Source organism: Rhizophagus irregularis, chromosome 21 (genome assembly GCF_026210795.1).
Source record: "Rhizophagus irregularis chromosome 21, complete sequence".
Lineage (NCBI taxonomy): Eukaryota > Fungi > Glomeromycota > Glomeromycetes > Glomerales > Glomeraceae > Rhizophagus > Rhizophagus irregularis.
Genome location: NC_089449.1, coordinates 1066469 through 1093700, shown reverse-complemented (window position 1 = coordinate 1093700; position 27232 = coordinate 1066469). Strand labels below are relative to the sequence as shown.

Genomic DNA, 27232 nt, shown 5'->3' with positions numbered 1-27232 from the left:
ACCAAATTAATGACCTATGACATTGATGGATCAACTTAGCAGAATCATGCACATGGCCACATAAACAACCAAAATTATTATCATCACAGTAATGGATCAATCCCTAGAGGCACGGCCACGCCTAGACCAGTCAAGGTATCTGTACCAACATCCCTTCAGAGTAAGTATAAGCAAACTTCATAACCTACAAAATAGATTTTATCAAAAGTTAGTGAAAAATGTCATTGCTGTATCGGTTGTTGAGTGCCTATGCTGGTCCTGAAAAGTGGCTACCTATGTACCAAAAAGCTAAGTAGGCATGTCATCATCATAGGCACAAACCAGGGATCAACTGGAAACTCAAATCGATACACCACTTGAATGCACCTACTAGACACTTCTTACATCATAAAGGAATACCTACCAATACTAGATCCTCTAATAATGATTGATGTAATATTCAAAATTGGGAAAGAAATAAATATAAAAAAAATGAGTTATTTAAATAAAATAAAAAAGAATAAAAAAGCAATAAAATAAACAAATAAAGAGAAAAAAAAAGCAAAAAGCAAAAAGAGAAAAATTATAATACCAGTGAATGATGTTATTAGAGAACAGTTGAATTTTTAAGATATCAGACATTACAATGGAAACAGTTGAAGTTATAACCTACAAAATAGATTTTATCAAAAGTTAGTGAAAAATGTCATTACTGTATCGGTTGTTGAGTGCCTATGCTGGTCCTGAAAGGTGGCTACCTATGTACCAAAAAGCTAAGTAGGCATGTCATCATCATAGGCACAAACCAGGGATCAACTGGAAACTCAAATCGATACACCACTTGAATGCACCTACTAGACACTTCTTACATCATAAAGAATACCTACCGGTACCAGATCCTCTAATATGATTGACGTAATATCCAATAAGTAGGAAAAAATAAATATAAAAAAATGAGTAAATAAAAAAAGAGAAAAATAAAATAAAGAAATAAATACCAGTGAAATGATGTTATTATGGAACAGTTGAATTTTTGAGATATCAGATGTTATTACGGAAATGGTTGAAGCTTTGAAATATCAGACGTTATTACAGAAACGGATTTTAGATATTTGATAATACCTAGATATTATTGCATAAAAAAAAAGTATTTATTTGCATGACATGAAAAAATAAGTATTATTTACGCGTGAAAAAAAAGTATTTGGTTGCGTGAAAAGGTGAGTTATATTAAAAAAAAGAAAAAGAACTGTAAATATATTTTTTTTTGTATAAGCTTATATGAATCATAAAAAGTATAAATTTGTAATCGTTTACTCAACAATATTAAAGCAAAAAGACATACAGACATACAATACGTACGGTTAATCGGAAAATTCAACATAAGATGACTTATGATTATATTGGATTAGTCATGTTATGTCTTCATTTAACACAAGCCACCGAATATATCGTAATCATTATTACTGTATATACTTAAATTTAACACAGTATATATGTGTGTGTGTGTGTAATACAGTGGAACTTATACGATTACGTCCAATTAATCGGCTATGGATACAAGATTTGATAGAAAAAAATGACAATGTTTTTGTTATATAATTTGTAAACACCTAATCTATACTGGTTCATTTCACCGACAATCATTTTACCAACAATATTGGGTTTGTAGCTTGATTCTGATTGACGGGATTTTGTGGATAATGACGGAATAATGAATGTCGGGAATAATGTGGTTACGGGATTCTGAAGTTTCGGGATTATGATTTGTCGGGATTGTGAGCGTCGGGTTTGTAATAAAATTGTCAATATCATGTGAAATTAGAATATTATAGATAATTTTATAATAGCTTTTTTTAAATATCCTTTAAATTTTGGTAATAAAACTAAGATAATTTCAGTCAATAGAAATGATCGGCATTCATAGTATCGTCAGGATTTAGTACCAGACCCATAATTTCAGTCAACAGAAATGATCAGTACGATCATTCATCATTAAATAATAAATCGATAAATCCTGGCATCTTTAATTAAGGTGATACAAACCGTATATTTGCAGATTTATGAATCCGTTTGTATGAAAGTATGAAACTGCTGATCAATTGAATACCATGGGCAGTTTCTTGGCAAAATTTACCACATGCAGTTTAAGGGGATAATAAATTAATAATAAATAAAAGGGGGAAATTATTACATGAGAAAAAACAATACAAAAAGTTTGATACGTACTCGCCGAGACGCCGATACATGCTGTGTCATATGATAACCGTGATACACTTCCAACCAATAGAAGCAGGATCTACTGGCTAATTATGATAATACTTCAAATAAAATAAAGCACGTGATTTTTGGCGAACTAATTTGCATTATTTCGAATTCCTTTTTCGTCGTGTAATTATGTGGATAAGAATAAAATCACCCCGTTCACTTCATGTGATAAAAACAAAAAAAAGGTCATCACCAATGCGCTTTATTAGGAATTATTTAAATCGTACATACTAACCATGTGTGAACCGTACAATGATCTGTTTCCAAGAACGTCACACGCATTATTCCTTTATAAGAAAAGATATTTTTGGGAAGAAATATAAATAATGTACACACATAACCATTTGAATTATTAAAATCATAATTCGTCATGAATAAAAAATACATGTTTTTTTTTTTCATTAAAAAAATTCATGGTTGTCATCCTGCTGGTAGCGGGTGTAATAATAGTTCAAATTATAGTATGTTAATCTTCTAATTTACTATTGTTCATAATTCTTCTGGTAAAAAAAGTGACAATTTTTTTTTTAGAATGTGGTGCTCAGGTTATAGATGCCAATTTGTTACCAAATTCTATACTTAACATGACAATTCAATCTCCTGATATGCATGACAGTTTGGGAGTATCAGCAATAGGCCACTTTAGTATGCACGTTGATAATATAATGGCGGTGACCATAAATTTTTTGATAAACCTCAATGGGTTAATGGTTGTAGTTGTAGCAGTTGCGAAAATATACCTGTGCAATACACATTCCAAAAGGAATTTGATTTACCAACACCTACAAAAGGAACTTGGTTTGATATTTGGATTTCAATATATTGGAGTTGTATAAACGTATCCGCTCGTAGATCTTGTCAAAGTCAAGATGTACACTACTACGGTTATGTCAAGTAGAAACTAAATGGTACCGATATTTTTGTTTTATTTATTTTATTTTAATTTATTTTTATTTTTGTAATTATTATAATTATTATTATAAATTCATTGTCCATTAGTGTTAAAATTTACTATCATAAATAAAATTTTATAATCATTATAAAAAAGTATCAATCATTTCCGGTTGTTTGTGCTTAGCACAGAATTTACCCTTATCTGAGTCAACAACATTAAAAACTACACTTAAGCATTTTCTGGCTCTCAAGTGAATCATCCCTTCTTCGAGGGAAATATCGACCTTCAATAACTTGAGTTCTTTGGAAGCAACGTAATCGAAAAAAGGCTTTTGGTTCTCCTTACTGGTAGACATCTTGTTTTCCTAAATAAAGACCCATAATGAGAAAAAACTCGCTCTAGTACATACACGGGTCTGGTTCATTTCACCGACAAACTTTTCACCGATAATCACATATTAAATATGAGATATTTTATTATAAAAACTTTTTATTTAGATACTATTTAGTTTAGATCTAATAAGTATTGATACTTATTTCCATCTTAGACGGGTTAGTTGATAAAATAACATATAGTTATATCTATTGTATTTTCAGTTTATTTTTTTATATATGTTATTATAAATTTTATTATGTATATATATATATATATTTAAACTTTTTAGTTTTGATCATACAAAACATTAATACATTTATTAAAACAAATAAACTATTGTGAAAAGTATGTAAAGTATGTGCTATTCACCTAAGGAAATCTATAGTAGTAGTTTTTTTTGTATTTTATAAAATCTGACAAAGAAATACGTGTTATTAACAAAAAAATTCCCCATTTCATATAAAGATATATGTAAAAATATTTATAAAATTTTTATATTTAATTTTATATATATGTCGGTGAAACGTTTGTCGGTGAAATGATTGTCGGTGAAGTAATTGTCGGTGAGTTAAACGCGACCCAAAATATGGTTATGATGGTACATCAACAGGAATAAATAAAAACATTTCATGTGATTATAAATTTTTTAATTCTGGCCGGCATCATAAGTTTGACCTGAATTATAAGGCATTATATATAAATGACTCAAATGATCAAATGACTAGGTCATTCGAAGATCGATTTCAAAATGGCCAAATGACCTGGCCATTTGCCATCACTGTCAGACTGAGTGGGCAGCACTGTACGGTAAGCTAATTGTTCTATTATTCAATTTATTCAATATTATGAAATGTATTTTTATATCAAAAGTTTTTTATGAGTGTCGTATTTTTAGCAATTATATAATTTTTTATCGAGTGCAAGTTAAAATTATGTTCATTATATGTAATTATATGTTTCTTTGCTTTCTTTTCTTTATAAATTAACACCACACAGCAGTGCGCAATTTTTAAATTGTCATTTTATCTAATTTAAATGCTGCTGATCACTTTTTCGAAACCTTTTAATATGAAAATCACAAAGTTATATTTGTATTTAATGTTAAGTACTAATAGTTCAATTATTAATTTTATTGGCGTATAAGAGATAAATTGAGATGAAACTCGAAATAAATTACGAGTGTTACCAACTTGATCAACTTGATGTATCTATACTGTTTATTTGTAACATAAATAATTAATTTGATGATCGGTGTGCATTCTGCATAAGTTCAATAATTTATTGATTGCCCATACAAAGTTTAATCTGATTGAATTTCACCCGTCCGGATGGTTCCTTTTCATTTAAATTATACATTGAAGAAAATTCTTTTCTCTAACGAAAATAAAACGATTTTCTGAAACTGTAGGTTTGAAGTGCGGCTAGTTGCAGGATAAATGGCATTTTTTTTTTATTAAATAAAAAATTATGATGAGTGATGACATAATATAATTAATTACCTTTGTTTGTTTATCTCATATATTCGTTCCTCTTTTAATTTTCCCACAGAAATGGCACAGTATGATGTGACGTCTTTGTATCGAAATTTACAAAGAAACGAAATATACAATTAGAAAAAACATTCTTTGTCAAAATTACATATATAGGCCATAAATTACCAGCATAAAAAAAATTCAACGCTCATCAAAAAAAAAAATATTTTGATAATATTTACAATTTACATTTCACAATATTAAAAAAATGACACATCTTTGTAAAAAAGCGGAAAATTCATTCCAAAATAACAATAGAATAGAAGATTCTCTCCAAAGCGATGATATAATAGAAGATTCTCTCCAAAGTGTACTTCGAAGTTTTTATAAAAAACTTAAATATATAGAGAAAATATTCCTTTATATGTTTTTAATTGATATGATCGGATATACAATTTTATTTATCACATATTTAATTTCAACGGGAACCTTTTACAGTAATTATATAGCTATTCCACTGATCTTTTTCCCAATAATATCTGGAATAACAATGGTATATATCATCTTACTTGTAAATTTGCTAATCAGTTGTAATTATCTAGATTTATTAACATTTTTCTTTATAGTTTTATAGCAAGACAATACCTCATGGAATTGCATTTATTATTGTTCATACATTTCCCGTCATCATGGGTGGGTCACTATTTCGTACTCAAAGTAATTCTTGTGCTGAATTACCAGCAAAATCATGCTACTTTCCAAAAGACAATATATTTTATACATCAGGAAGTCTTCTACTTGCTTTTTTAGTTATGTTTACAGTGTTTTATTGTGTGATGTTACATTATCTTTGGAGAAAAAGGTAATCTATATTAATACTCTATGTTTTATTAGTATAGTATTTCATATAAAATTTTTATAATTAATTAGAGTATGGCCTATGAGACATAAATATCCTCACTCAGAAGCTAAAGAAATAATAAGTAAGTAAAAAAAAAAAAGAAAATTCTATATACCAAAACCTAATATTTAATATTATTTTTTATTTAGGTATGGATTCCGTGTATCAACTACAATTTCCAATATTCCACGCAAAGATAATGATGTTAGGTTTGTGGGTAATTTTTTATACAATTGTAATTTGGGGTTTTGGTATATTAGGATATAATATACGTAGAATTGGGATTATTAGTTTTATTGTTCCATTAGATATTTTCACTTTATTTTATACATTTTTTATGTTGAAGGGCGTAAGTATAATATAATATAATATTTAATAATTGATAATTTTATCATAAAAATATTTTTTAATTATTTTTTTTTTAATGTTTTACCAGGTCAGGGATGAATCAATATTGTTAATGTTTGTTGTTTACATTGGAAATATTCTTCAAGCCATGTTGTTATATTTTGGAACAATTGATTTTTGTTATATTCGGTATAATCGACGTAAAACATTACAATATTGTCTTAGATATGATCATTTCTTTAATACATTTCTTATTATGTCAATAATATCTTGGATAATATTGATTTTATCAACTTTGAATTCTCTCAGGTGTCAGAAAAATTTTGGGAAATATATTGGATTTTATCGTAAGTAAATTATATCTATTAATTATTATTGATTTAATCAATAATATTTATTTTTTACTAATAAGTCATTTATCTTATAATTTTAATAGTAAGATATGAACCAACACCCAAAGAATTCAAATCTGAAAAAAAATTTATAAAGAGAGAATCCTTAAGTCTCACAGACCTAGATGTGTTGATTATTTAAAAAAAAATAGAAACATCATAATTTTATTTAATTATTTATAACAAATAACAATATAAGTTATTATTGACCTATTTTTTTTTTTGTAAATTGAAAAAAAAACGATGCTTATAAATCGATCAAGAAAATAAAAAAAAACAATAAAATTTATATAGATTTACATGTAATAAATGTATTTAACAAGAAGAAGATTTTTGTTTGAAGAACTAAACATTTTCAATACAAGCCAAACTAAGACTCTACGCCACTTAATTTATTTGAAACTGAAAAATGACGACTGTCGCGATGATCACCGCATAAATACGTACCTAATATAGTATTTTTGCCTGCTCAGCAAATTTAATTAGTATGACAATGAATGTCAGTTTCTTACATTTTTTTGTAAAATTTATTTATCCTTTTTTAGAAACTAGTATCCAGAATTTGTTCGGAATTTTGTTATGTCCAGAAGTTGTATGGTTCAAATTGTCTGAATTTTACTATGTCCGGAATTTGTCCACCTTTCTATGTCCGGAATACATCCTGAATACCTATACTAGACATATTCTGAACAAATTCTGGACACATCAAAATTTTAAGCATCATGTTTGTGTCAAAAAACCGGACAATTTCCAGACATATCAAATGTTTTCTGGATATTTTCCGGACATTTTGATGATATTTTCCGGACATTTGTTTTTTATAGGGTTGTTATAACAAGGGATATTTGATGTAGTTAAATGTCACGTGTTGGAAATTTCGTTATAAAGCGAGTTCGTTATGATCGTGATCACACTTTTAAGAAATGTCACGTGCATAAAGTAAAGAAAATATAGTTAGTAAAGAATAATGAAAACAAGAACCTAAACAAGTGAGTTAAAGAACAAATAATAACAAAACCTGTGAAGTTAAGAGTAAAACGCGTCTCATAATGTTGAAAAGGAAGGAGTTAAAGAACAGCATAGAGAGTCAGTAAAGAACAAATTAAAAAGCAAAGGCAAGAAAAAAAAGGATGTACCTTAATTGTAAAACTGTAAGAACCTAAAGACCTATAAAAAAAGAAAACTCACGTCGCTTGATATTATGCTTGATATTATCAAGTAGCAGCCTTATACTCCTTTAGCTTTTTACAATACAGCGGTAATCCCTATACACACCTCCATACCTGGCAACATTTACGTGTGGAAAAATTAAATTAAATTTTAAACAACTAATTAATAATTCAATATTGAGGTTTCGCAATCATTCCAACATTTGTGTAAACAATGCACTTTTTAGTGAAAGAAAATAAATAATAGTTAGTAGGATGAATTTTTTTTATTTTTCTTACCTTTAGGATTCCACTTTAATAGTTTAGTCAAACAGGCTGAGCCAAACGGCTTCTGGAAATTAAAAGGCGTAGCAGTTCCATTTTTGATGGGCCTCGTATTAATAGTAGTTTGTCATTACTGCGGTACTGCGGCTAATGATAGACGGGAAAGTTGTGCGACGATATCTCTTACAAACAGTACAAAGGGTTATTATTATTGTTCCTCTTTCCTTGTTTGCGAAAATAATCGGACCTCCTTTTTCCTTTGTTCGTGACAAAGGGGCTATTTTTGTTAGATATCATATATATATATATATAAAGTGAACATGCGTTTCTAGAATATATAATATTTCATCACAACTATCTTCTTCATCTTCTATATCAGCTATATGTACAATTTAAGAAAATTTGTTTTATATCACCTAAATTTTTTAAATTGAATATTAAAATACTCAAACTTTCAATCTTTGAACAATTTATAGCAATGGATTTATATAATCTTTTAGTATATCCAAAGTTATGATCATTCCTTATATTAATATTTTTAATATTTCCATGAGAATTTTCAATTAACATACAAACTTCGTGACGTGATAAATATTCTGTTTTGAGGTACAGAAGTTTTGGAAAAGAAGAAATTGATAAATACCTTTGCAATTCTTGTAATTCTAGTTTTGTTTAACATAACTTAGAAATTCCTTTCTTTCCTGAAATTTTCTTTTTTTATATTTTAAACTTGGGAAAAATATAATTTTATTACTAATAAATAAATTTTACCTTATTGCATACCAATCGGTAGCAATGATTTAATAAATCATGCACGTAAGGGTGTGGGTCGGTCTCTACAATAATAGCTGTTTATCGATTATTACATAGTATGTGGGAGAAAACGGAGAAAATCATTACCAAAAAAGATTACCTATTCAACTACAAACCTGCCGTTGTACGAAACTAATCGAACAATTTTGGTCCTTAATGACGGTAGGCACCACTACTTGGTGTAGAGAACACGGTTTGTTTTTCGCTACAGAATTGTTTTGTAACCTTCATTTCTAACGTGATATCGGGAGTATCATTAATTTCTGGGTTATTGTTGATCTCCGTTGTAGTATGCATAGGAATATCTAGTTCATCCGGATAGTCTACAACGAACGAAATCAGGCTTTAGGTGTTATTATATGCAGATATTCGTGAATAATCTACAAAATACAACATTCCATGATAAAAGTCTATTCAACGTGTTCCAGTTAAGATAACAAACATCATTTATCTTATAATCAAAGGTAATTGCGTTTTCCATGTTAAGGGAATAATCTAGAACTGTTGCTAATATATTCTCATATACTATATTTTCAACTTGGTATTATCGTATTAGGTATTTTCGAACAGACTAAATATTTCCTGGTTTCATTTCTTGTATGTTCTTCTTCTCCAGATCAAGAAGTCGCAAATCAACATTAATATTTGGTGACCTGAGAAATATTTATACCCGATGTATATCACCTCTAATAATTTTTGTTTTTATTATCTCTCATGTGATCTCACAAAAAAGTAAAAAAGGTGACTACTTATAATATCGCAGTAATGTTTTTTGTTCGTTCTCATTTTATTTACGTATTTCCAATACTACAATTATCGATAAGAAGCGTGGCTGAGATGGAAACAACATAAAGTTGTTATGTTGTAAGACATTCACGGAAAAGAAATATATATGGATTTTCTAGATGGCGCAAAAACTCCTGTATTTTATACTGAACGTAGTTCACACCACGTTTTCAGTTATTATCCCCCCCTTCGAGTTGTGAATCGTAGGTCTATTTATTTCACACTCCAAGCTAGTGAAGCCACGCAATATTTTATTCACAACTTAAGACACGCAATATTTTATTTTCAGGTCGGGACGAGCCGCGAGCCCGATCCTCATATATCTACCTTTAAAGGAAGCACTGCCTTCTTACCATCTTCTACCCGGGCTGAAACAATGGCAATTTTAATAACATTAATTGTTCGAACGAAGCTTCTATTACTATTCATACTGATTCCCAAAATTTCATACACACATAATAAGGTTTTCAATTCCTTTTTTCGTTAGGAAAATGTCGTAAGTCAAAAATTATTTCCTTTGGCGCTAATCAAGCATTTGTTTCCGTCAAGTCACTCACCATCACGTTAATTAAAGGTAAAGGACATTCAGACGACGACACTGCGGGCATTTTAGTTAAAGAAGCACTTACCTCCAATTTTATTAATCCAAAACGTATTCCGGATAATATTCTCATTCCAACTTTTAATCATTTGGACCGACCTCAGGAAATGGACAAAACACGCTACTCAAGCTGCAACCTTTATAGATTTTTTAAGCAACAAATCCAATAATTCGATCTGTCACGCACCTACCCTATCAATTGGTCATATACCGAACAATGGATGAAACACAATAATGATAACATCACTTGTAATGAATTGAACGATCGCGTTACAGGTTTCAAAATCACATAATTTGCTGACTGCTGGCGACATTCAACAACGCAACTACCCGGAATTATACCATGTACAACAAATAGTTTGTTCCTTCTGTTCTACTGTAGAATATTTAAATACTCGCCCTGGATTTTGTCCTGCTCATCTTCAAGATTTTAACGAACGTCTCGCAAAGCAAAGCACTATTTGATTAATTTACTTTTAGCACAAGTCACAACACCTGTACTTTCAAATGTGCCAACTTTTATTAATAATTCTAATTTATTTAGCCATGTCACTTCTTCCTCATATCCAGCTTACTCATAATTCCATGACTTCCATCAAGTTATTCCTCAAGAACTTATCAACTTAATTAAAACCTTTGCTCCCAAATGTTTTTTATCAATATGTAAAGACTTTATGGCCTTCTTTTAATCATATTACGCGACCTTTTTGGCTCCTTCACACTTTTTAAAAACGTGGGAACGCTCAACTTATATCACGAAAAACAAGAAACACTTTTACAAAAAACGTTACCACCGGAAGCGTAAACGCAAATGTTCAACACCTCAGGACACTATCATAACGCCACAAAGGACTACCTTATCTAATGATTATCCTACCGGTACTTCTTCAAATGATCTTTCTTGTATCTTATGCCTGAGGATCTAAGGGGTTATATATATCTTTTAACATCTAATTATTTACATAGTGGATCATGGATTAGTTATTTACCTCCAGATAGTATATTTATGAATTTAATTTTAGATAATATAGAATTTTCTTAGTATTTTGGGTTTGGATTTGGGTTTTTATTTTTCTTCTTTTAATATTTCCTTGTTGGATAGGTCTGGACGGCCATAGCCTAAGATTCAAAATAGATCCCGCTGGAAGCTGCTCAATTATAGGGGGTTTCATATTTTATCAAATAGTAGACTAATTTTTCATATCTAATATGTAAAGGTCTTTCCGTATTTTATATTACGGCCAGTCCTAACAATAAATAAATAAATAAATAATTAATTAATTAATGATGCTTTTGTAACCTAGAATCTTATCATTATAGCGTTCCAAAAAATCCTCAAAAAAAACCCGAGAAAATTTTGAATAAAATTCAGCATAACTACATTTTCGATTAAAGGCACATGTTACATATCAGTAATTTTATTCATGCAAAAGACCGCTAAGTAATTTAGATTATCAAAAATGCGTTGACAATTTTATAATTACACACATTTAAAAGTATATGATAAAATGGAGTAATAAGTGTTTTATTGCCTATGACAGTTACTCTTCATATTTCAAGATAAAATTATTGCAATACATAATTATTTATATATTTATTATACATTATATTCATCCATTTAAGCAATTACTTAGAATTAAAGAAAATTTTAAAACAAATCGTAAAACTGCAATTATGACTAAAAAGGGTGAAAATAGAATGAAAAACACTGAAGAATCAAAAAAGTATGCTCTTTTTATTTTTCTTCTTTTTTCCTTTGTTAGTTTTGGGTTTCTTACGGGTTTCTTCGATTTTCAGAGGTTTTTGATCTTCTTTATCTCCACGAATAGCGCCATCTGTAAGAGAGAAGAAAGTTACATAAAATCACGGTAAAAACAATCAATATTTGCATACATACAATACTCGACTTCAAAAATAGTCCCAGCTTCATCAACACTCCACGCCAATTCGCCAGTCCATGGCTTCTTAACTGCCTCTTCGAAATTATCTCCAAGTGGCCACAATACGCCAGTCATTGTATCTAATGTAAAAAGACGACCATAGCAATCTAGGAAAATTATTCCATGCTCACGCTCTCCAATGAGTATTATGTGATTGAAGCCATACTCTTGAACTTCTTCAACATAATCTTCAAGACTTGATCCCGGTTTAATGCAATTAATATTTAATACATCGCAGTCCCCATGGTTAATATAGGATGCAAAAACATTACGTTCACATTCGTTTGCAATGACTTCAATTACCATTGGTGAATCGCCGCCGCACCTACAAGATTCATTGAGTCCGCAACCCTCTGGCATTTTATGCACGGGTTCCGTACTTCCGCCTGTTCTAACGTGAAAGTGAGGGTGTACAAATCGACATGGTTCCCGTTCAGTCCCTGTAGTGCTTCCCACGGCACTAATTCTGCGCAATTCCCCCAGGGCCACGTGCAAGCTTCTGATTCTTGTTGCGTTAGGACAGTATTTACCCCTTTCATTATTTTCATATCTTTCGCCTTCGATTCTGAAACCATCTCTCTCATTTCCTCCAACATTGATGACGTGAGTACTGATGGTTTTGCTGGTGTTAAACAAACCGAGACTCCGGTCATGAATCTCCCTATTTTGTTGTTTTGTGTTGTGTATGTAATACTTATCATACGTGGACGGTACTTCTTTCTTCTTTCCATCATCATGAACTGCCTCTTTAAAACTCCCACCTTCCGAATGAGAAAGTTCCTTTGCTTCTCGAGTGTTGCTCTCCTGGTTGGAAGCTTTATGTAGAAACTCCATAGTAAACAAAGTGCGTCTGAGCTTGTGTGAACGCGAATCGGCGGGTAAGGACCAACTGTTACTAGTCTTCCCTCGGTTGTCACTTCCCTTACTTTCTTTCCATTGACTTTCTTGACATTGATTGGTAGAGTACTGTATAGAATAGGTTGGTTAAAAACGAATTTTTTTCTCCCTAAAACTGTCTATTTAAATTACCTCCATGGTTTTAGAAAATCCTTCACGAGTTGTCTCATCCATTTTTTGGGAGGGTTTCTCAGCCATGTAGAAAAACTTATTATTGGTGTAAAAACAGGTTAGTGGCACAACACTAGCAAATCGGTTGCTGGGCGTCCTGTGCTACTTACTTTTTTTTCCTAGGATCATAAAAATGTTGTTAAATGTTGTTATAAAATATTTCGTTAGTTTTTTTACATTAAGAAAAGAGAAATATTTCGTTAGTTTCATCAGTAAGAAGAGTGAGAAAAAATTTATAATTACAATCAAATAATTTGAATCAATTAACTTAACACGCAGTAAAAAAATTTGATGATATCAGTAATGATATTAGTACGCTTTTTATAGGCAAGGCTTCTGAGCACAGAGTAAAAAAAAATTTAATGGTTTCACTTCTTAAGTTCCGTAGCAATGACATCTTGATAATCGAAATAGATCAATATGTAAATTTTACTCAAGATTATAAATAATAATATATAATGACTGCGACACAAAATTCTGATCCGGTGTCTTTTATAACTAAAATAGTTCATGTATCTGAAAATTTCTTTGACGGCTTAAAAAATCCTATGCCCGATGTGGGCAAACTTTATTGATGAGATATAACTAGGGATGTAAAATTACCGTAATTTATAAAATTTATTCTTTACGTTACATTATGTTATTGTAACATAAAATTTTTTTTTTAATCAAAATCTGAAGAAACAATAAATTCCAATAAAAAAATGATATAAATATAAATACTGTAATTCTGAATGAACAAAAATGCGACAAGATTGCAGGAATATGTTAAAACTTGTATGATAAGATCATAAAAAAAGTTTCAGTAAGTTGAATCCGAGTACTCCATTATTACCGTCTTATCACTTGCACTCGCACTACTCAACACAACTTAATCAACTTCGTCACTCTATTAAAAATGAAATATAGTGACGTCTCAAACTCTTAAATATCCACAAGCAGTAGAACAGGTATCGCAACAGGTTATGGCACAGATAGTAGGACAGTGCCAGCACAGGAGGGCACACTCCCGCTAAGAAGACATCATAGGACGATCCTTATAGCCATGTACCGCTCGCTCTTGTGAGAAAGTGTTATCCTGATTTTTTGGTGGAAAACTATACTGTACTAATATAGCCGAAAAGTTAATATATATCTCATGATAATCATGTTATGAGCACTATATGATAAAAACGGGGAAAATTTTTTGCGATGCAGCACATACATACAATAAAAACATTAAAGTCAGCAGGCATATGTCACAATAAGTAGATTTGTAACATCATGCAAAAATCTTCTTAATACAAAAATACAATAAAATTATTTAAAATAATTAATCATGTCGGAATGTCGGACATAAAATTACGCCAATCCATTCCTGATATATTTAAATTTGAATTTAATATGGCGACTATATGTTTACGCGTTTTATAATTTTATTTATACAGTATTAGTGTATTAATATCGATAATATCGATAGATTTTCGATAGCGCCAAAGTATTAAATACAAGCTCCGCCACATCATCAATTGCGGCTAAAGTAGAATCACATGAGCGACGATCAATATTAGTCATGTTTAGTCGCGACTCGCGAGTCACGGATTTTTTTTACTCTCAACAACAATATATACCTTATGTGATTTTTACAAATATATATATATACCCTCAACATATATATATACCATCCGTTTTCTCTAAAAAAAAATAAAATAAAATAAATACTACAGTAAAAAAAACCCTCTCTAAAATTCTTCAAGAGTAAAATTAATAGAGTTAGAATCCCTGTAATCATAGAATTCCCATTAGGACGAACTCACCAAGCAGGAGTTTTGGTGAACTGAGTATACATCTTCTTTGTGTTACTAGCCTTAACACTAGACAACAGACGAGAATGGAGAATTACCAGTTTTCTAGATGAGTGCAAAGTGGTTCAGGAGACTTTAAAAGAGGTGTGATTTTTATTTTGCAGAGTGAGTGTTTGCTTGGGTTGGTGAACGGTGGTGGTGGGTAACTGAGAATTACCTGCTTTGTGTTTTAATTCTTCTTATTTATTTTTATTTTTTGTTTCTTTGTTATTTTTTCTGTTTTTAATTACTTATTCACTTGATAACCAACTCAAGCAGACATCCCAACTTTGTTATTGGTAAAGTCTGCTAATTCTAGAGAAGGAATTAGCTATGTCTTCTTTACCATTAAATAAAATTTTGCACATTATTAATAATTTCTTCTTTTTCATAATAGGTAAATGCAGAAATTTACAATCACTGACTCCAATTTCGTATTCTAGATGAGTGAAAGTGGTTCAGGAGACTTCAAAAAAGGTGTGTTTTTTTTTTATTTTGCAAAGTGAGTGTTTGCTTGGGTTAGTGAATGGTGGTGGTGGGTAACTGAGAATTACCTGCTTTGTGTTTTAATTTTTTTTATTTTATTGTATTTTTGTTTTATTTTTATTTTTTTTTAATTACTTATTCACTTGATAATCAACTCAAGCAATATCTTAACTTTGTTATTGGTAAAGTCTGCTAATTCTAGAGAAGGAATTAGCTATGTCTTCTTTACCATTAAATAAAAATTTGCACATTATTAATAATTTCTTTTTTTTCATAATAGGTAAATGCAGAGATTTACAATCATTGACTCCAATTTCGTATTCTAGATGAGTGAAAGTGGTTCAAAAGACTTTAAAAAAGGTGTGTTTTTTTTTATTTTGCAAAGTAAGTGTTTGCTTGGGTTGGTGAACGGTGGTGGTGGGTAACTGAGAATTACCTGCTTTTTGTTTTAATTTTTTTATTTTATTGTATTTTTGTTTTATTTTTATTTTTATTTTTTTAATTACTTATTCACTTGATAACCATCTCAAGCAACATCTTAACTTTGTTATTGGTAAAGTCTGCTAATTCTAGAGAAGGAATTAGCTATGTCTTCTTTACCATTAAATAAAAATTTGCACATTATTAATAATTTCTTCTTTTTCATAATAGGTAAATGCAGAGATTTACAATCACTGACTCCAATTTCGTAATCTAGATGAGTGAAAGTGGTTCAGGAGACTTTAAAAAAGGTGTGTTTTTTTTTTATTTTGCAAAGTGAGTGTTTGCTTGGGTTGGTGAATGGTGGTGGTGGGTAACTGAGAATTACCTGCTTTTTGTTTTAATTTTTTTATTTTATTTTATTGTATTTTTGTTTTATTTTTATTTTTATTTTTTTAATTACTTATTCACTTGATAACCATCTCAAGCAAAATCTTAACTTTGTTATTGGTAAAGTCTGCTAATTCTAGAGAAGGAATTAGCTATGTCTTCTTTACCATTAAATAAAAATTTGCACATTATTGATAATTTCTTCTTTTTCATAATAGGTAAATGCAGAGATTTACAATCACTGACTCTAATTTTGTAATCAGAATTCCAAATCTAATAAATAAATATAGGATTGAAAGTAATGAATGGTATGCAGCTTCTTCAAAAGAACTTTATTTTTAGTTATTTTTATTGGATATATTTATTTCTATGAATTGAAAGAAGGTGCTACTGACTTATAACTTTACACCATTCAGTTGAAGAATGTTGATAATCATATTATTTATCAGTTTTTTTTGTTTTTTACATTATAATAATGCCACCAACTCGCCTGTTTTGTACTCAAGATTCAAATCCTGATACTTATATTATTCGATTTATATCTAGATAAGATACTATGTGCTGGATTAATTGATATATCAAGAGATCAGACATTAGCTGCAGGTAAAAATTTATATCAATTAAAATATAGTTTAATTGAAAATTTACATTATTAATTATTTTGGGCCATGTAATTGATATTGATAGGACTTTGATTTCTAATGAAACTATTGAATGTTTACATACTTGGCCATCAGATGATGACATTAAAGAAGCGATTCGAATTGGATATGATGAAGCAAAAGCATTGGCAAATTATCTTGAGATTAATAATTGTACTTCAAATTCAATTCAGCAGCAGATTTCTTACAATGAAACTTCTTTAGATAATAATACAAATGCTTCAGAAATAATTGATAATGAAGATGATCAAGATCAAAATTTGGGTATGAAAATAATTTGTTATCCTAAATCTTTATTAAATTTTACTAAAATTGCTAATATTTATATTAGAATAAGTTGAAATACAAATAAATTCTGAAAATATAGGGACTGCTGCATTTGAAGTTTTCTGCCTCTTGTTGGATGAATCTGATAATTATAAAGAAATTACAGAGGAGAATAAAATGACAAATTCAATTTTCTGATTTACAATATATTCTTAATCAGAAACCAATTCCTCAAAGAAATTTGACATTCTTCACACCTGAAGGATTTCTATGTTCTGAAATCTTGTGCTTTCTCATGACATTCAAAAAGAATTTCTAACAATCACCAGTTAATTACTGAATTTACAATTAATTCTAGAAAATCGTGTAAATAAACGAAAAGATCATTGGGAAGGATGTAAAAGACTTACAGCTATTCCAATAACTGCTGGAATTAAAGGTATATTTAATAGTATTGTAAGGGAATTGCTAACCGTCATGGTTTTTTTTTTCAAATATGTCACATGATGTACAATATATTGTAAATCGGCTGATGGCTGATTTTTTAACTTTTGATCGGTTATTTAAAAAAAATTTTTTGCAAACATATTTATTCAAAATAATAATCTTATTTAATGAAATTTTATTTTTATTTTTTTATTTGCAAATATTAAAATTTAAGTCACCCATTTACGATTTTAAAGAAAAAAATCACCGGATTTATTTTTAATGAAGTGATACAAATAAAAAAAACAATAAATAAAAAGATAAGTAAATTACAATGATCAAGAAGAAAGATGCTAATAAAAAGAATGAAACAATGGAGTAATGGAAAGTAATAGAAGACAAAAAAGAGTAATGAGAAGTAATAGGAAACAAAAAGGAGAAATAGGACATGATAAGAGATGAAAAGGAGTGATGGGAAGATGAAGAGGAGTGATGGAAGATGATAAGGAGTGATGAGAGACAAAAGGGAGACGAAGAGGAGCGATGGAAGGCAAAAAGGGGTGATGGGAGACGAAAAGAAGTGATAGGAAGATGAAGAGGAGTGATGGAAGACGAAAGAAGTGATGGGAGACGAAAATGAGTGATTGGAGACGAAAAGAAGTGATGGGAAAATGAAGAGGAATGATGGAAAGATGAAGAGGAGTGATGGGAGACGATAAGGAGTGATGAGAGACGAAAAGAAGTGAAAAGAAGTGATGGAAGACGAAAAGGAGCGATGGGAGACGATAAGAAGTGATGGGAAGACGAAGAGGAGTTGATGGGAGACGAAGAGGAGTGATGAGAGAGGCAAAAGGAAATGATGGGAAGTAAACAGGAGAGAAAAAGAGAAAAATGATCATGATAGGAGGTTGGGAAACCAAGTAAAAAAAATAAAACCATAAAGTAAAAAAAATTGGTTAGTAAGGAACGAAATATAAGATAGAAACGAAATAAAAAAAATAAAAAATAAAATAAAAAAACATACCTTTATTAATTGTAGAACCGAAAGAACTAACTATCTAAAAAAAAATGAAATAAAATTATTGAAACTGAAATATGAAACAGAAACAAAATTGAGACGAAACGTAAAGTGAAAACCAACTGAACATTAATTGCAGAACCGGAAGGACTAAAGGACCTAAAAATAATGAAATAAAAAATACCTTGAGACCGAAAAGATCGAGGAAACGAACCTATACTGAAAATGACATGACGCGCTCATGTGCCAATCAAAAGTAAATCTGTCACGTGATCGAAGTCCCAGAGAGCAATTCCCGTATTGTAAACTGTTATTTTAAATTTTGTCTTTTTAAATTAACAAAATTTTTTAGTATATAATATTATAGATGCAAATGTATCTAATGTTCATCCTTTGATCCCAAATGGATATTTTTAAATCATTTATTCCGACAAAAAACTTTGCATTGCTCAAATTATTTCGACGTATGAATAGCGAGGTGAAACGACATGAACAAAGATGTCGAATTCCTAGATCACTTATCTTTCGGTTAAAATTTATTTGAATTTTTACAATAATCTTTAAATAAGTACATGTGAAGCAGAAATTAGTTGGTCACATCCCAGCAAAAGAAGTTTCTCAAAATTCCTTTTTTACTTTAACAACAGAAGCTACAGAAATTTAAAGGCACCTGAAATGGTGTTATATCTTACAAAGATTTTTCCTTAATAATAAATATTGTACAATATTAACCTAGTTTTTTTGAAATAATTTTGTTTTTTACACTAATAAATCATTTTATGTTGGTAATAAAATCATGTGGTTCGCGATCATATGATTTTTCTGAATTTTGGCGGTAACCCCTATTAGAAGTTGGACCTTATGTTATTGGAACAGTAACTGAAGTTTCTATCAAGAACTCATCGTAGTTATCAAGCATCTTCCAATTTTTACAGAAATTGATCATACTTTACCAATTTCATTATTATCTGGAAATTCGAATTGGTATCTTCTGCCCCGTTAGGAAGAAATTCATAAGGAAAAATAATTTATCTAAGCAATATAGCAATACGGGAGGATTTTTTAGTATTAATTCACAGAATATATGTTATATATTGGAAATTGATTATTGGCAAAACTACGTAATACCATTTCTTAAATCGCAATCACCCGAAGATATAGATATAGTGATTGACAGGAATTTTGATCGGTTATTAAAATGCGCAAATTAACCAAATTAACCATCAAGCCAGATATTTTTAATTAGAAAAAATAATAATATAGCACGATATTTTTATTTACAAGATTAAGATTCCATTTAATGTCTCAACTGTGCAACAGTTTGAGTTTATAAAAGAGCGTCCTTATCCTAGACCCTCAGTTCAGGATTCTTATCCTAGACCCCCTTAAATATGATTGGTTTAATCAGCCACCGAAATCTTGCATAACATTTATCTTAGAAAATTTTTCACGATGTACTGTAACAATCGTCTTAGAAAAATTTCATAAATATTTTCTTATAATATATATTAATACGCGCATAACATTTTTATCTTAGAAAATACGCTAATACGCTCGTAACATTTATAGAAAATTTTCAAGATTTTTAAATTAATTTTTTTATTATAGAAATATTTCACAATGTGATACGAAGTATGAGCATTTTTCTTGGAATATTTTATGACAAAAAAATAAACTAAACCAAATATTAGAAATATTTATCAAATATTTGAATTCAAACAATTTTATAATTAATTTAATCAAAGTGCTAAAATTATACCATTAAAATCACAAAATTTAGTTGAAAGAAGTTTCAAACAATACATAATAATTTAATCCAAAACTCAAAGAAACAACACTTTATTTAAAATTTTTGATAAAGATTTTTTTGTTGTTCTAATATACACTATTATGAAAATAATGGTAATAAAAAAATATTTAATATAAAAAAAGAAAAATAATTTGTGTAAAAAAAAAATAATATAAAAGAAAGAGAGTGAGCGTAGCGTTTATTACTTTATTTATAAACAAATGTGATCAGCTGCGCCACAAGGTCTAAGATAAGGAGATCTGACCTCCCAGGTCTAGAATAAGAAGCCTAAACCCCCCGGTATAGGTTAAGTTTTCTCTTTATAAAACTTCAATTTTTTATAACATAAATAAATGTAATCAACAAATCTATCATAGCAAATACCATAGCCAATATTTGTACAACCCCCCATCTCCAAATTTCAGAAATCGGACTTTTCTGTACTGATAGTTCAGTTGAAGCTATTGTAAGTACTGCTATTGGAAATGCCACAATTGAATAAAATATAAAAATACGATAACGATTTTTGCTAATGATTCCTTCATTTCCTTTAAATTGTATTAAATTAAGAAATTGCGATGCATTATCAGCATATTTAAGCCATGAAGACATTTTCGAGCAGGATAATAAAAATAAAAAAATGAATAAATATACTAATGCAATAAAGTGTCCTTCTATTGCAAGGATTCGAAAAGTGTCAGCTGGATCAACTGGGGCAGTAAAAAAAAAAAATTTCACTTTGTCTCCGCATTCTTCTTTGGGCAATCTCCATTTAAGCACTATCCATAACCACATGTTATAACATGCTCCCATTAAATAAACTATCAAGTACAATACATGAATAACTTTAGAACTATCTAAACTAAATGGAATAAGTGGAAACATCAATGGTGCCAACGTCAATAACGTTACAAATTGAGATACTTCTAATAATAATACATAATTTGCGTGACTGGCTAAAGCAGCTACTACCAAACAGAAGGATGTTAATGCCCCGAGATTTGCTGATGTAGCCTTATGTTCTTTCGTAAATATTTTAATAAATCCTAGTATGCTCTGAATGTAGACTGCAATTCTTATTCCTGGTCCTACCAAATAAGAATTATTTATAATGGTACACCCTTCCATTGGGAATAATAAATGAAAAAAAGAAAATAATAATATATGTGAAGAAACTTATATTTGCTTTTAAAAGGAGTTTAAGAAGATATTTATATTTAAAAAAAAAAAATTATTTTAACACTAAATTTGGATTTTGAAATGAAAATTTTTATGCACTGTCAAGCACATGCAATAGTATCACTGACATGCAAAGTAAAATTTCTCTATAGAATAAAAAGGAAAATTTCTTTGACATTCTTGGATAGGAAATTGGGTGTGAATTTAAATAATATTTTCTATGAAAAAATAATTTTTTTTTTTTAAATATAAATACCTTCTTAACAAAGTAAAAGTTTACGAAGTAACATCCGGCCTTGCCCACGTCCAGAACTTACAATGAAAATGAATCCTAAATAAAAGTACCAAGGAAAAAACTATTGGAGAAATTATTACCCAATTAAATGAAGGAAAATGCATTATTTACTGTCCAACAGTACGATTACTTTGCAGAAACCCGTGATTTGTTACCATGCAGTTAAAAAATCCGCCAGCGATCTATTATCCTGCATGGGGAAATCATGTGATACACGTGATATTATAAACTATTTTTAACTTTTAAACTTTTTTTTCCAACGAAAATCTTCCCTTTCGCTCTTTGCCTTTCATTTTCTCCCATTTCTTTCCTTCATTTTTCTCTTCATTCCTTCTCCCCTCCATTGTCTTATATCTTTTTTTAAAAAAATATTTTTTTTCTGTTAAAAAAACTCTTTTATAATTTGCTTAAAAAAAAATAAATATTTTTCTTTACGGGTTTTTTTAACGACAAATTTTTAGTTAAGTCATGATCGTGTGCACGTGACTTCATTAATTTATTACTCCTGGAACTCGAAACGTTACTTCAAGTAATTAATGTCAGATTACCATAAAGCACAGATGACTGTAATACTAATGATATATTTTCTCGGGATGATTTGTCTTTTAAAATGAATTTGGTTTTATACCGCGAACATTCGTTGTGAAAATCAGTTTTTATACTGTATAAATAATTATAGAAAAATATTTTTACAAATTTATATATACACATAAATCAGATTCACATAAAACCCATGTTGGGTACATGTAAATTTCACATAAATTCTTTCATATAATTATTAATGCGCATAAAAAAAACCTATTCACTAACTAAACCAACCCTATTTCTCATTCAGTAATTTTTGTGTATTTTAAAAAGTGAGTATGTCTTAATAAAATAAAAATTTAATGATCATAAATATTTATAAAAAGTATTCCAATTCGTCTAAAATCAATCAATAAAATTTTTGTTTTATATTGGATCTTACATAATATTATCATGTTCTTTTAAAAAAATATACTGATTCAATTAAAAAGATCATATAAAGATGATTATATCGCCGATCCAAACCCAAGAGGTGAAAGAACGAAAAAATAATATAAAAATAAAAAATCACGTTTACCGTAGGACCGCAGCATCAATCTGATCCCGATCACCAATCTAAGAGACGAAATAAATAATAACGACGAATGATAAATTTTATGTTTTGTGCGATTAACATACTCTAAAAGAATATATTTTATTTTTATTTTTATTTTTAATTTCAACGTGAACGAAGCCACGGTACAAATTACAAAGACACAATTCCTTAAAACCGCGAGTCAAACCGCCACAACGTGACGATGTCACCTTGGTTGATCGAACATAACTAACCCATGGCGGATCCTTCCGTAGGGAGGAGCCACCCGAACACTCTAAAAGAATATATGGTTTATGGTTTAGTTCATTAGTTCATATTATGCAAAACATGTGCAATATTTATTAGCACGCAGCGTAAATACTATATTTTAATGTAAATTTCCTTTTGAATCATATTATTAACGTTTCACCAATAGGGGGTAATATTATCGCGTAATTTCGACACTTAGATAACATGACATCATGAGAAAATTACATAATTTTATGGCGTATAAAAAAACCATTTATATTATGATAAATTTTTTTAAAAAAAAAAAAATTTTCGTAAAAAAAGAAAAATGGGGTTTCCAAAATACGATGGAAATATTCATCCAGATGAATGGATAAAAGATATTCAAAAATATAATAATATTTGGAAAAATAATTATGGAGGATTTTTAAATACTGCTATATCATTAATAGATCCTACCATCAAACTTCCAACTGAAATTAATGATATTGAAAATCTTCGTAATGCACTTAAAGAAGATGTCTCTTTCAAAGTATTTAAAATTACTAATAAGAGAAAATTACAATCATTAAAATATAATCCTAAAAAAGATGACAAAAATTCAAAATTTATTTTAAAATTTCGTAAATTATGTTATAACGCAGAAATTAATGATATAGAAGAACAAAAGAAATATCTTTATAAATCACTTCCAGCTGATAATAATTATACTTATTTTTTAACAGAATTTCTTAAGAGAATGGAAAATGTTAATTCAATGAATGAATTAATTAAAGAATTTGAAGAGATTATTACGGACGAAGCAAATCTGATTAAACATGAATCTACTGTAACTTTAAAACATGTTCCTACAGGAAAATATTTAACATCCGTTTTAGATTTAAATTATACGACTAGAGGCAAGAATCAATTGGTAATTACAGTACATCTTTTATCGTAATCTTCAAATAAAAGAATAATTTTTAAACATTTCTTTTTTAAACGAACAATTTAGGTTTTTGCAGGAAATTCGAATCTTGATCCAAATGCTTTGTGGAATATTAGATTTTTTAATTTAAATAATAAAAATAATAACAAGGTATTAGCTTCTTATACCGAAACTAGTAATTACTTGTTACATCATAAAGTTACTAGTAGACCACTTGGGGTTCCTTTTACAAGAGATTTCGATGGCAATAATCCACCTAGATATAATTTATCTCCATCATCAAGTAATTTAGAAGGTAATTAAATATATACTATATAGTTTCTTTTTTTAAGGTAATAAAAAGGGTAATACCAATGATTTGCTTTTTTTTTATAGTGAGTTGTAATTTACAAAATTGTTATGATGGAAACTGGGAAATTAGTCATAGTAAATTAGAAAATCATCAAGGTTATTTAAAATCAAATGATACTATTAATCTCAGCCTTAATAATTTAAATGGTTTATATAAAGGTCCAGTTAGGTTTTTACGTAGTCATGATATTCAATTCACTATTGAAAATGATACTTTTCAGGAAGTCGTCTGTCATAATGAAACAGTGGGGGAAAATGATGAATGGTGTATTGAACTTGATAAAAATTTCAATAGTTAAAGTTTTGTGATTAGGATATAAATTTGTGCGACCTTATATATATTACTATATGAGCTATTATATGTTAACAATTTGATAAAAATAAAATCGGTCCAATATTTTATAAATTTAAACGATATTTTTAAAGTAAATACTTTTTACGCCTACATATAAAGATTTTACGCTGATTTCGCTATATCATTTGTAGATTCGGCGCTGAAATTAAAGTTTTTAAACTTTTAATGTACTTTAAAAATTTTTACAATATCTAATAATACAAATAATACTGTATTTCCGAAAGAACTTTCCGGAAACTTTGTTATAATATTGAACCAAAAAAAAATCCATGTTGATATTTAATCAAATTTTATTTATATAGAGCTTGATTCGAATTTTTTATATTTAATTACCAATAAATATAATTTTATACCAAATGGATGATTATTTTGTTTCGATATCAATAATTTCATTGGTCGATCACCATGATGTATTAATGACGTTAAAAATTTATATATATATGGGGCAAACTAAAGTTTATCCATTTAAACAGTTCATTCCGTTAATTTTAATTCAAAAATTTGGTATATCGATACGTTATTTTATGGTTTATATTCGAACTAGTTTTTTTTAATCTTAGTTCCGTAAATGGCTCGTATCACATTAGTATTTTTTTTTTATAATTGTGATCTTCGGAGAAATTATTACCGAAAAGTTTCTCTCTCATTATCGATAAAAAAATGGATTTTCCAAAATATAATGGAAATGTTCATCCAGATGAATGGATAAAAGACCTTCAAAATTATTTTGGAATTTTATAAACCAATTAAGGATTCTAATTTGAAACTCACTCGTGCGAAGTTTGCTTTATCATTGGTGGATTCTAATATCTTACTTCCAACTGAAATTGATAGTATTGTTAAACTTCGTAAAGCACTTAAAGAAGATATTTCTTTTACAATATTTAAAAATACAAATAAAAGAAAACTACAATCATTAAATTATATTCCTGAAAGTATGGGTGGTGATACTTCAAAATTTATTTCAAATTTTCTCAAATTATGTTATAATGCTGAAATTAATGATATAGAAGAACAAAAGAATTAACTTTGTAAATCACTTCCAATGAATAGTTATTTTTCGAATGAATTTTATAAAAAAATGAAAAATACGAATTCAATTAATGAATCAATTTTGAAGAATCAAATTTAATTAAAATGAATCTATTGTAGCATTAAAACATGTTGCTACAGGAAAATATTTAAGTTCAGATGGTTCATATGAAAATTTACGTTATATAACTGGAAGTCCGAAACAATTGGTATTACGATTTTTTTGTGTATATTAATATTTAATGTATTGTTTCTTAGGTTTTTGTAGGGGTCCAGAACCTGATCCAAATTCTTTATGGAAAATTAAATTTGGTAATGAATTGATTACGTACGCCGATACTTCTATAAGATTTCAACACGTCAAACCTACTAGTAATAATTTTCTTGGAATAGATAGTAGATGTACCTCTCCGTCAACTAATTACACAGAAGGTATAGATTAAAAATTTATTTTTTCTTGAATCCAAAGTACTATTGTATTTATTATTATTTTAGTGAGTAGTTGTAATAATTGTTATTCTCATTGGCATACGTATTGGAATTTTAATCATAGTAAATTAGAAAATTATCAAGGATATTTAAAATCAAATGATATTATCAATATTAGCATTAAGAAATTCTATGATAGGTATTGTCGTTACATTAAAAACGGACAAGTTGAATTTCTACGTAGTCATGATATTCAATTTACTATTGGGAATAACACTTATCAAGAAGTTGTTTGTCATAATGAAAGATTAGGAGGAAACGATGAAGTGAGTAGAAATATTTATTTTTTTATCATTCAAGATTTAAAAATTAATCATCATCTTTTTTTTGTGGTGTATTGAGCTTATTAAACAACATACTGAACCATAGATACTTTGCACGATTAAATAACGGATAAAATATTGAAAGGCCGGGTAAAAAAATGTTTTTACAGAATCTTATTGTTTATTTGTCCTCAATCTAACGTTGCTACATTTTCAAATATTCCAAAGACCGGCTAAGGACCGGGCGGGTACGCAATAACATCTTATCAGTAAGGAATAGTCTCTTACCTCCATCTTTCAGGATGAGTTGCTAAATAAGAGCATAGCATTCGTATGATATCATTTCATCTTCTCCATTTGTCCTTTCTTTCTTGATTTTTGTTTCAATACAGTATATATTATATTATTATCCGATGGAAAAGAGTGAATAACATTATTTT

At 29.0% G+C, this 27232-nt stretch overlaps 7 protein-coding genes across 8 annotated transcripts; 4 read left to right on the top strand and 3 right to left on the bottom strand.

Annotated features, from left to right (window-relative positions):
• Positions 1–3284: 3284 nt before the first annotated feature.
• On the bottom strand, positions 3285–3497 carry OCT59_013682 (uncharacterized protein; the record flags this gene model as incomplete). The annotated part of the gene is made up of 1 exon (XM_066141669.1): positions 3285–3497. One exon carries the CDS (start codon positions 3495–3497, stop codon positions 3285–3287), a length of 213 nt encoding a protein of 70 aa, XP_066001784.1.
• Positions 3498–5257: 1760 nt separating this feature from the next.
• OCT59_013681 (uncharacterized protein) lies at positions 5258–6772 on the top strand (the record flags this gene model as incomplete). The annotated part of the gene is made up of 6 exons (XM_025314654.2): positions 5258–5542; positions 5616–5851; positions 5920–5972; positions 6040–6239; positions 6327–6585; positions 6675–6772. The coding sequence occupies 6 exons, from the start codon at positions 5258–5260 to the stop codon at positions 6770–6772; spliced, it is 1131 nt and encodes a 376-aa protein (XP_025184650.1).
• Positions 6773–11979: 5207 nt separating this feature from the next.
• OCT59_013680 (uncharacterized protein) lies at positions 11980–13274 on the bottom strand (the record flags this gene model as incomplete). Its single annotated transcript, XM_025310219.2, has 3 exons — positions 11980–12098; positions 12161–13169; positions 13233–13274. The coding sequence occupies 3 exons, from the start codon at positions 13272–13274 to the stop codon at positions 11980–11982; spliced, it is 1170 nt and encodes a 389-aa protein (XP_025184651.2).
• Positions 13275–16865: 3591 nt separating this feature from the next.
• On the top strand, positions 16866–17388 carry OCT59_013679 (uncharacterized protein; the record flags this gene model as incomplete). The annotated part of the gene is made up of 4 exons (XM_066141667.1): positions 16866–16887; positions 16981–16993; positions 17078–17316; positions 17384–17388. The coding sequence occupies 4 exons, from the start codon at positions 16866–16868 to the stop codon at positions 17386–17388; spliced, it is 279 nt and encodes a 92-aa protein (XP_066001783.1).
• Positions 17389–20882: 3494 nt separating this feature from the next.
• OCT59_013678 (uncharacterized protein) lies at positions 20883–21680 on the bottom strand (the record flags this gene model as incomplete). 2 transcript variants are annotated; one of them, XM_025324728.1, is made up of 1 exon in its annotated part: positions 20883–21680. In XM_025324728.1, one exon carries the CDS (start codon positions 21678–21680, stop codon positions 20883–20885), a length of 798 nt encoding a protein of 265 aa, XP_025184653.1. The 2 variants fall into 2 exon arrangements, with proteins under 2 accessions (XP_025184653.1, XP_066001782.1); XM_066141666.1 differs by having other exon boundaries at positions 20883–21164.
• A 2022-nt stretch (positions 21681–23702) lies between these two features.
• OCT59_013677 (uncharacterized protein) lies at positions 23703–24952 on the top strand (the record flags this gene model as incomplete). Its single annotated transcript, XM_025314655.2, has 3 exons — positions 23703–24287; positions 24369–24597; positions 24678–24952. 3 exons carry the CDS (start codon positions 23703–23705, stop codon positions 24950–24952), a joined length of 1089 nt encoding a protein of 362 aa, XP_025184654.2.
• Positions 24953–25668: 716 nt separating this feature from the next.
• OCT59_013676 (uncharacterized protein) lies at positions 25669–26898 on the top strand (the record flags this gene model as incomplete). Its single annotated transcript, XM_066141665.1, has 6 exons — positions 25669–25695; positions 25760–25943; positions 26161–26202; positions 26299–26472; positions 26536–26795; positions 26872–26898. The coding sequence occupies 6 exons, from the start codon at positions 25669–25671 to the stop codon at positions 26896–26898; spliced, it is 714 nt and encodes a 237-aa protein (XP_066001781.1).
• Positions 26899–27232: the final 334 nt, after the last annotated feature.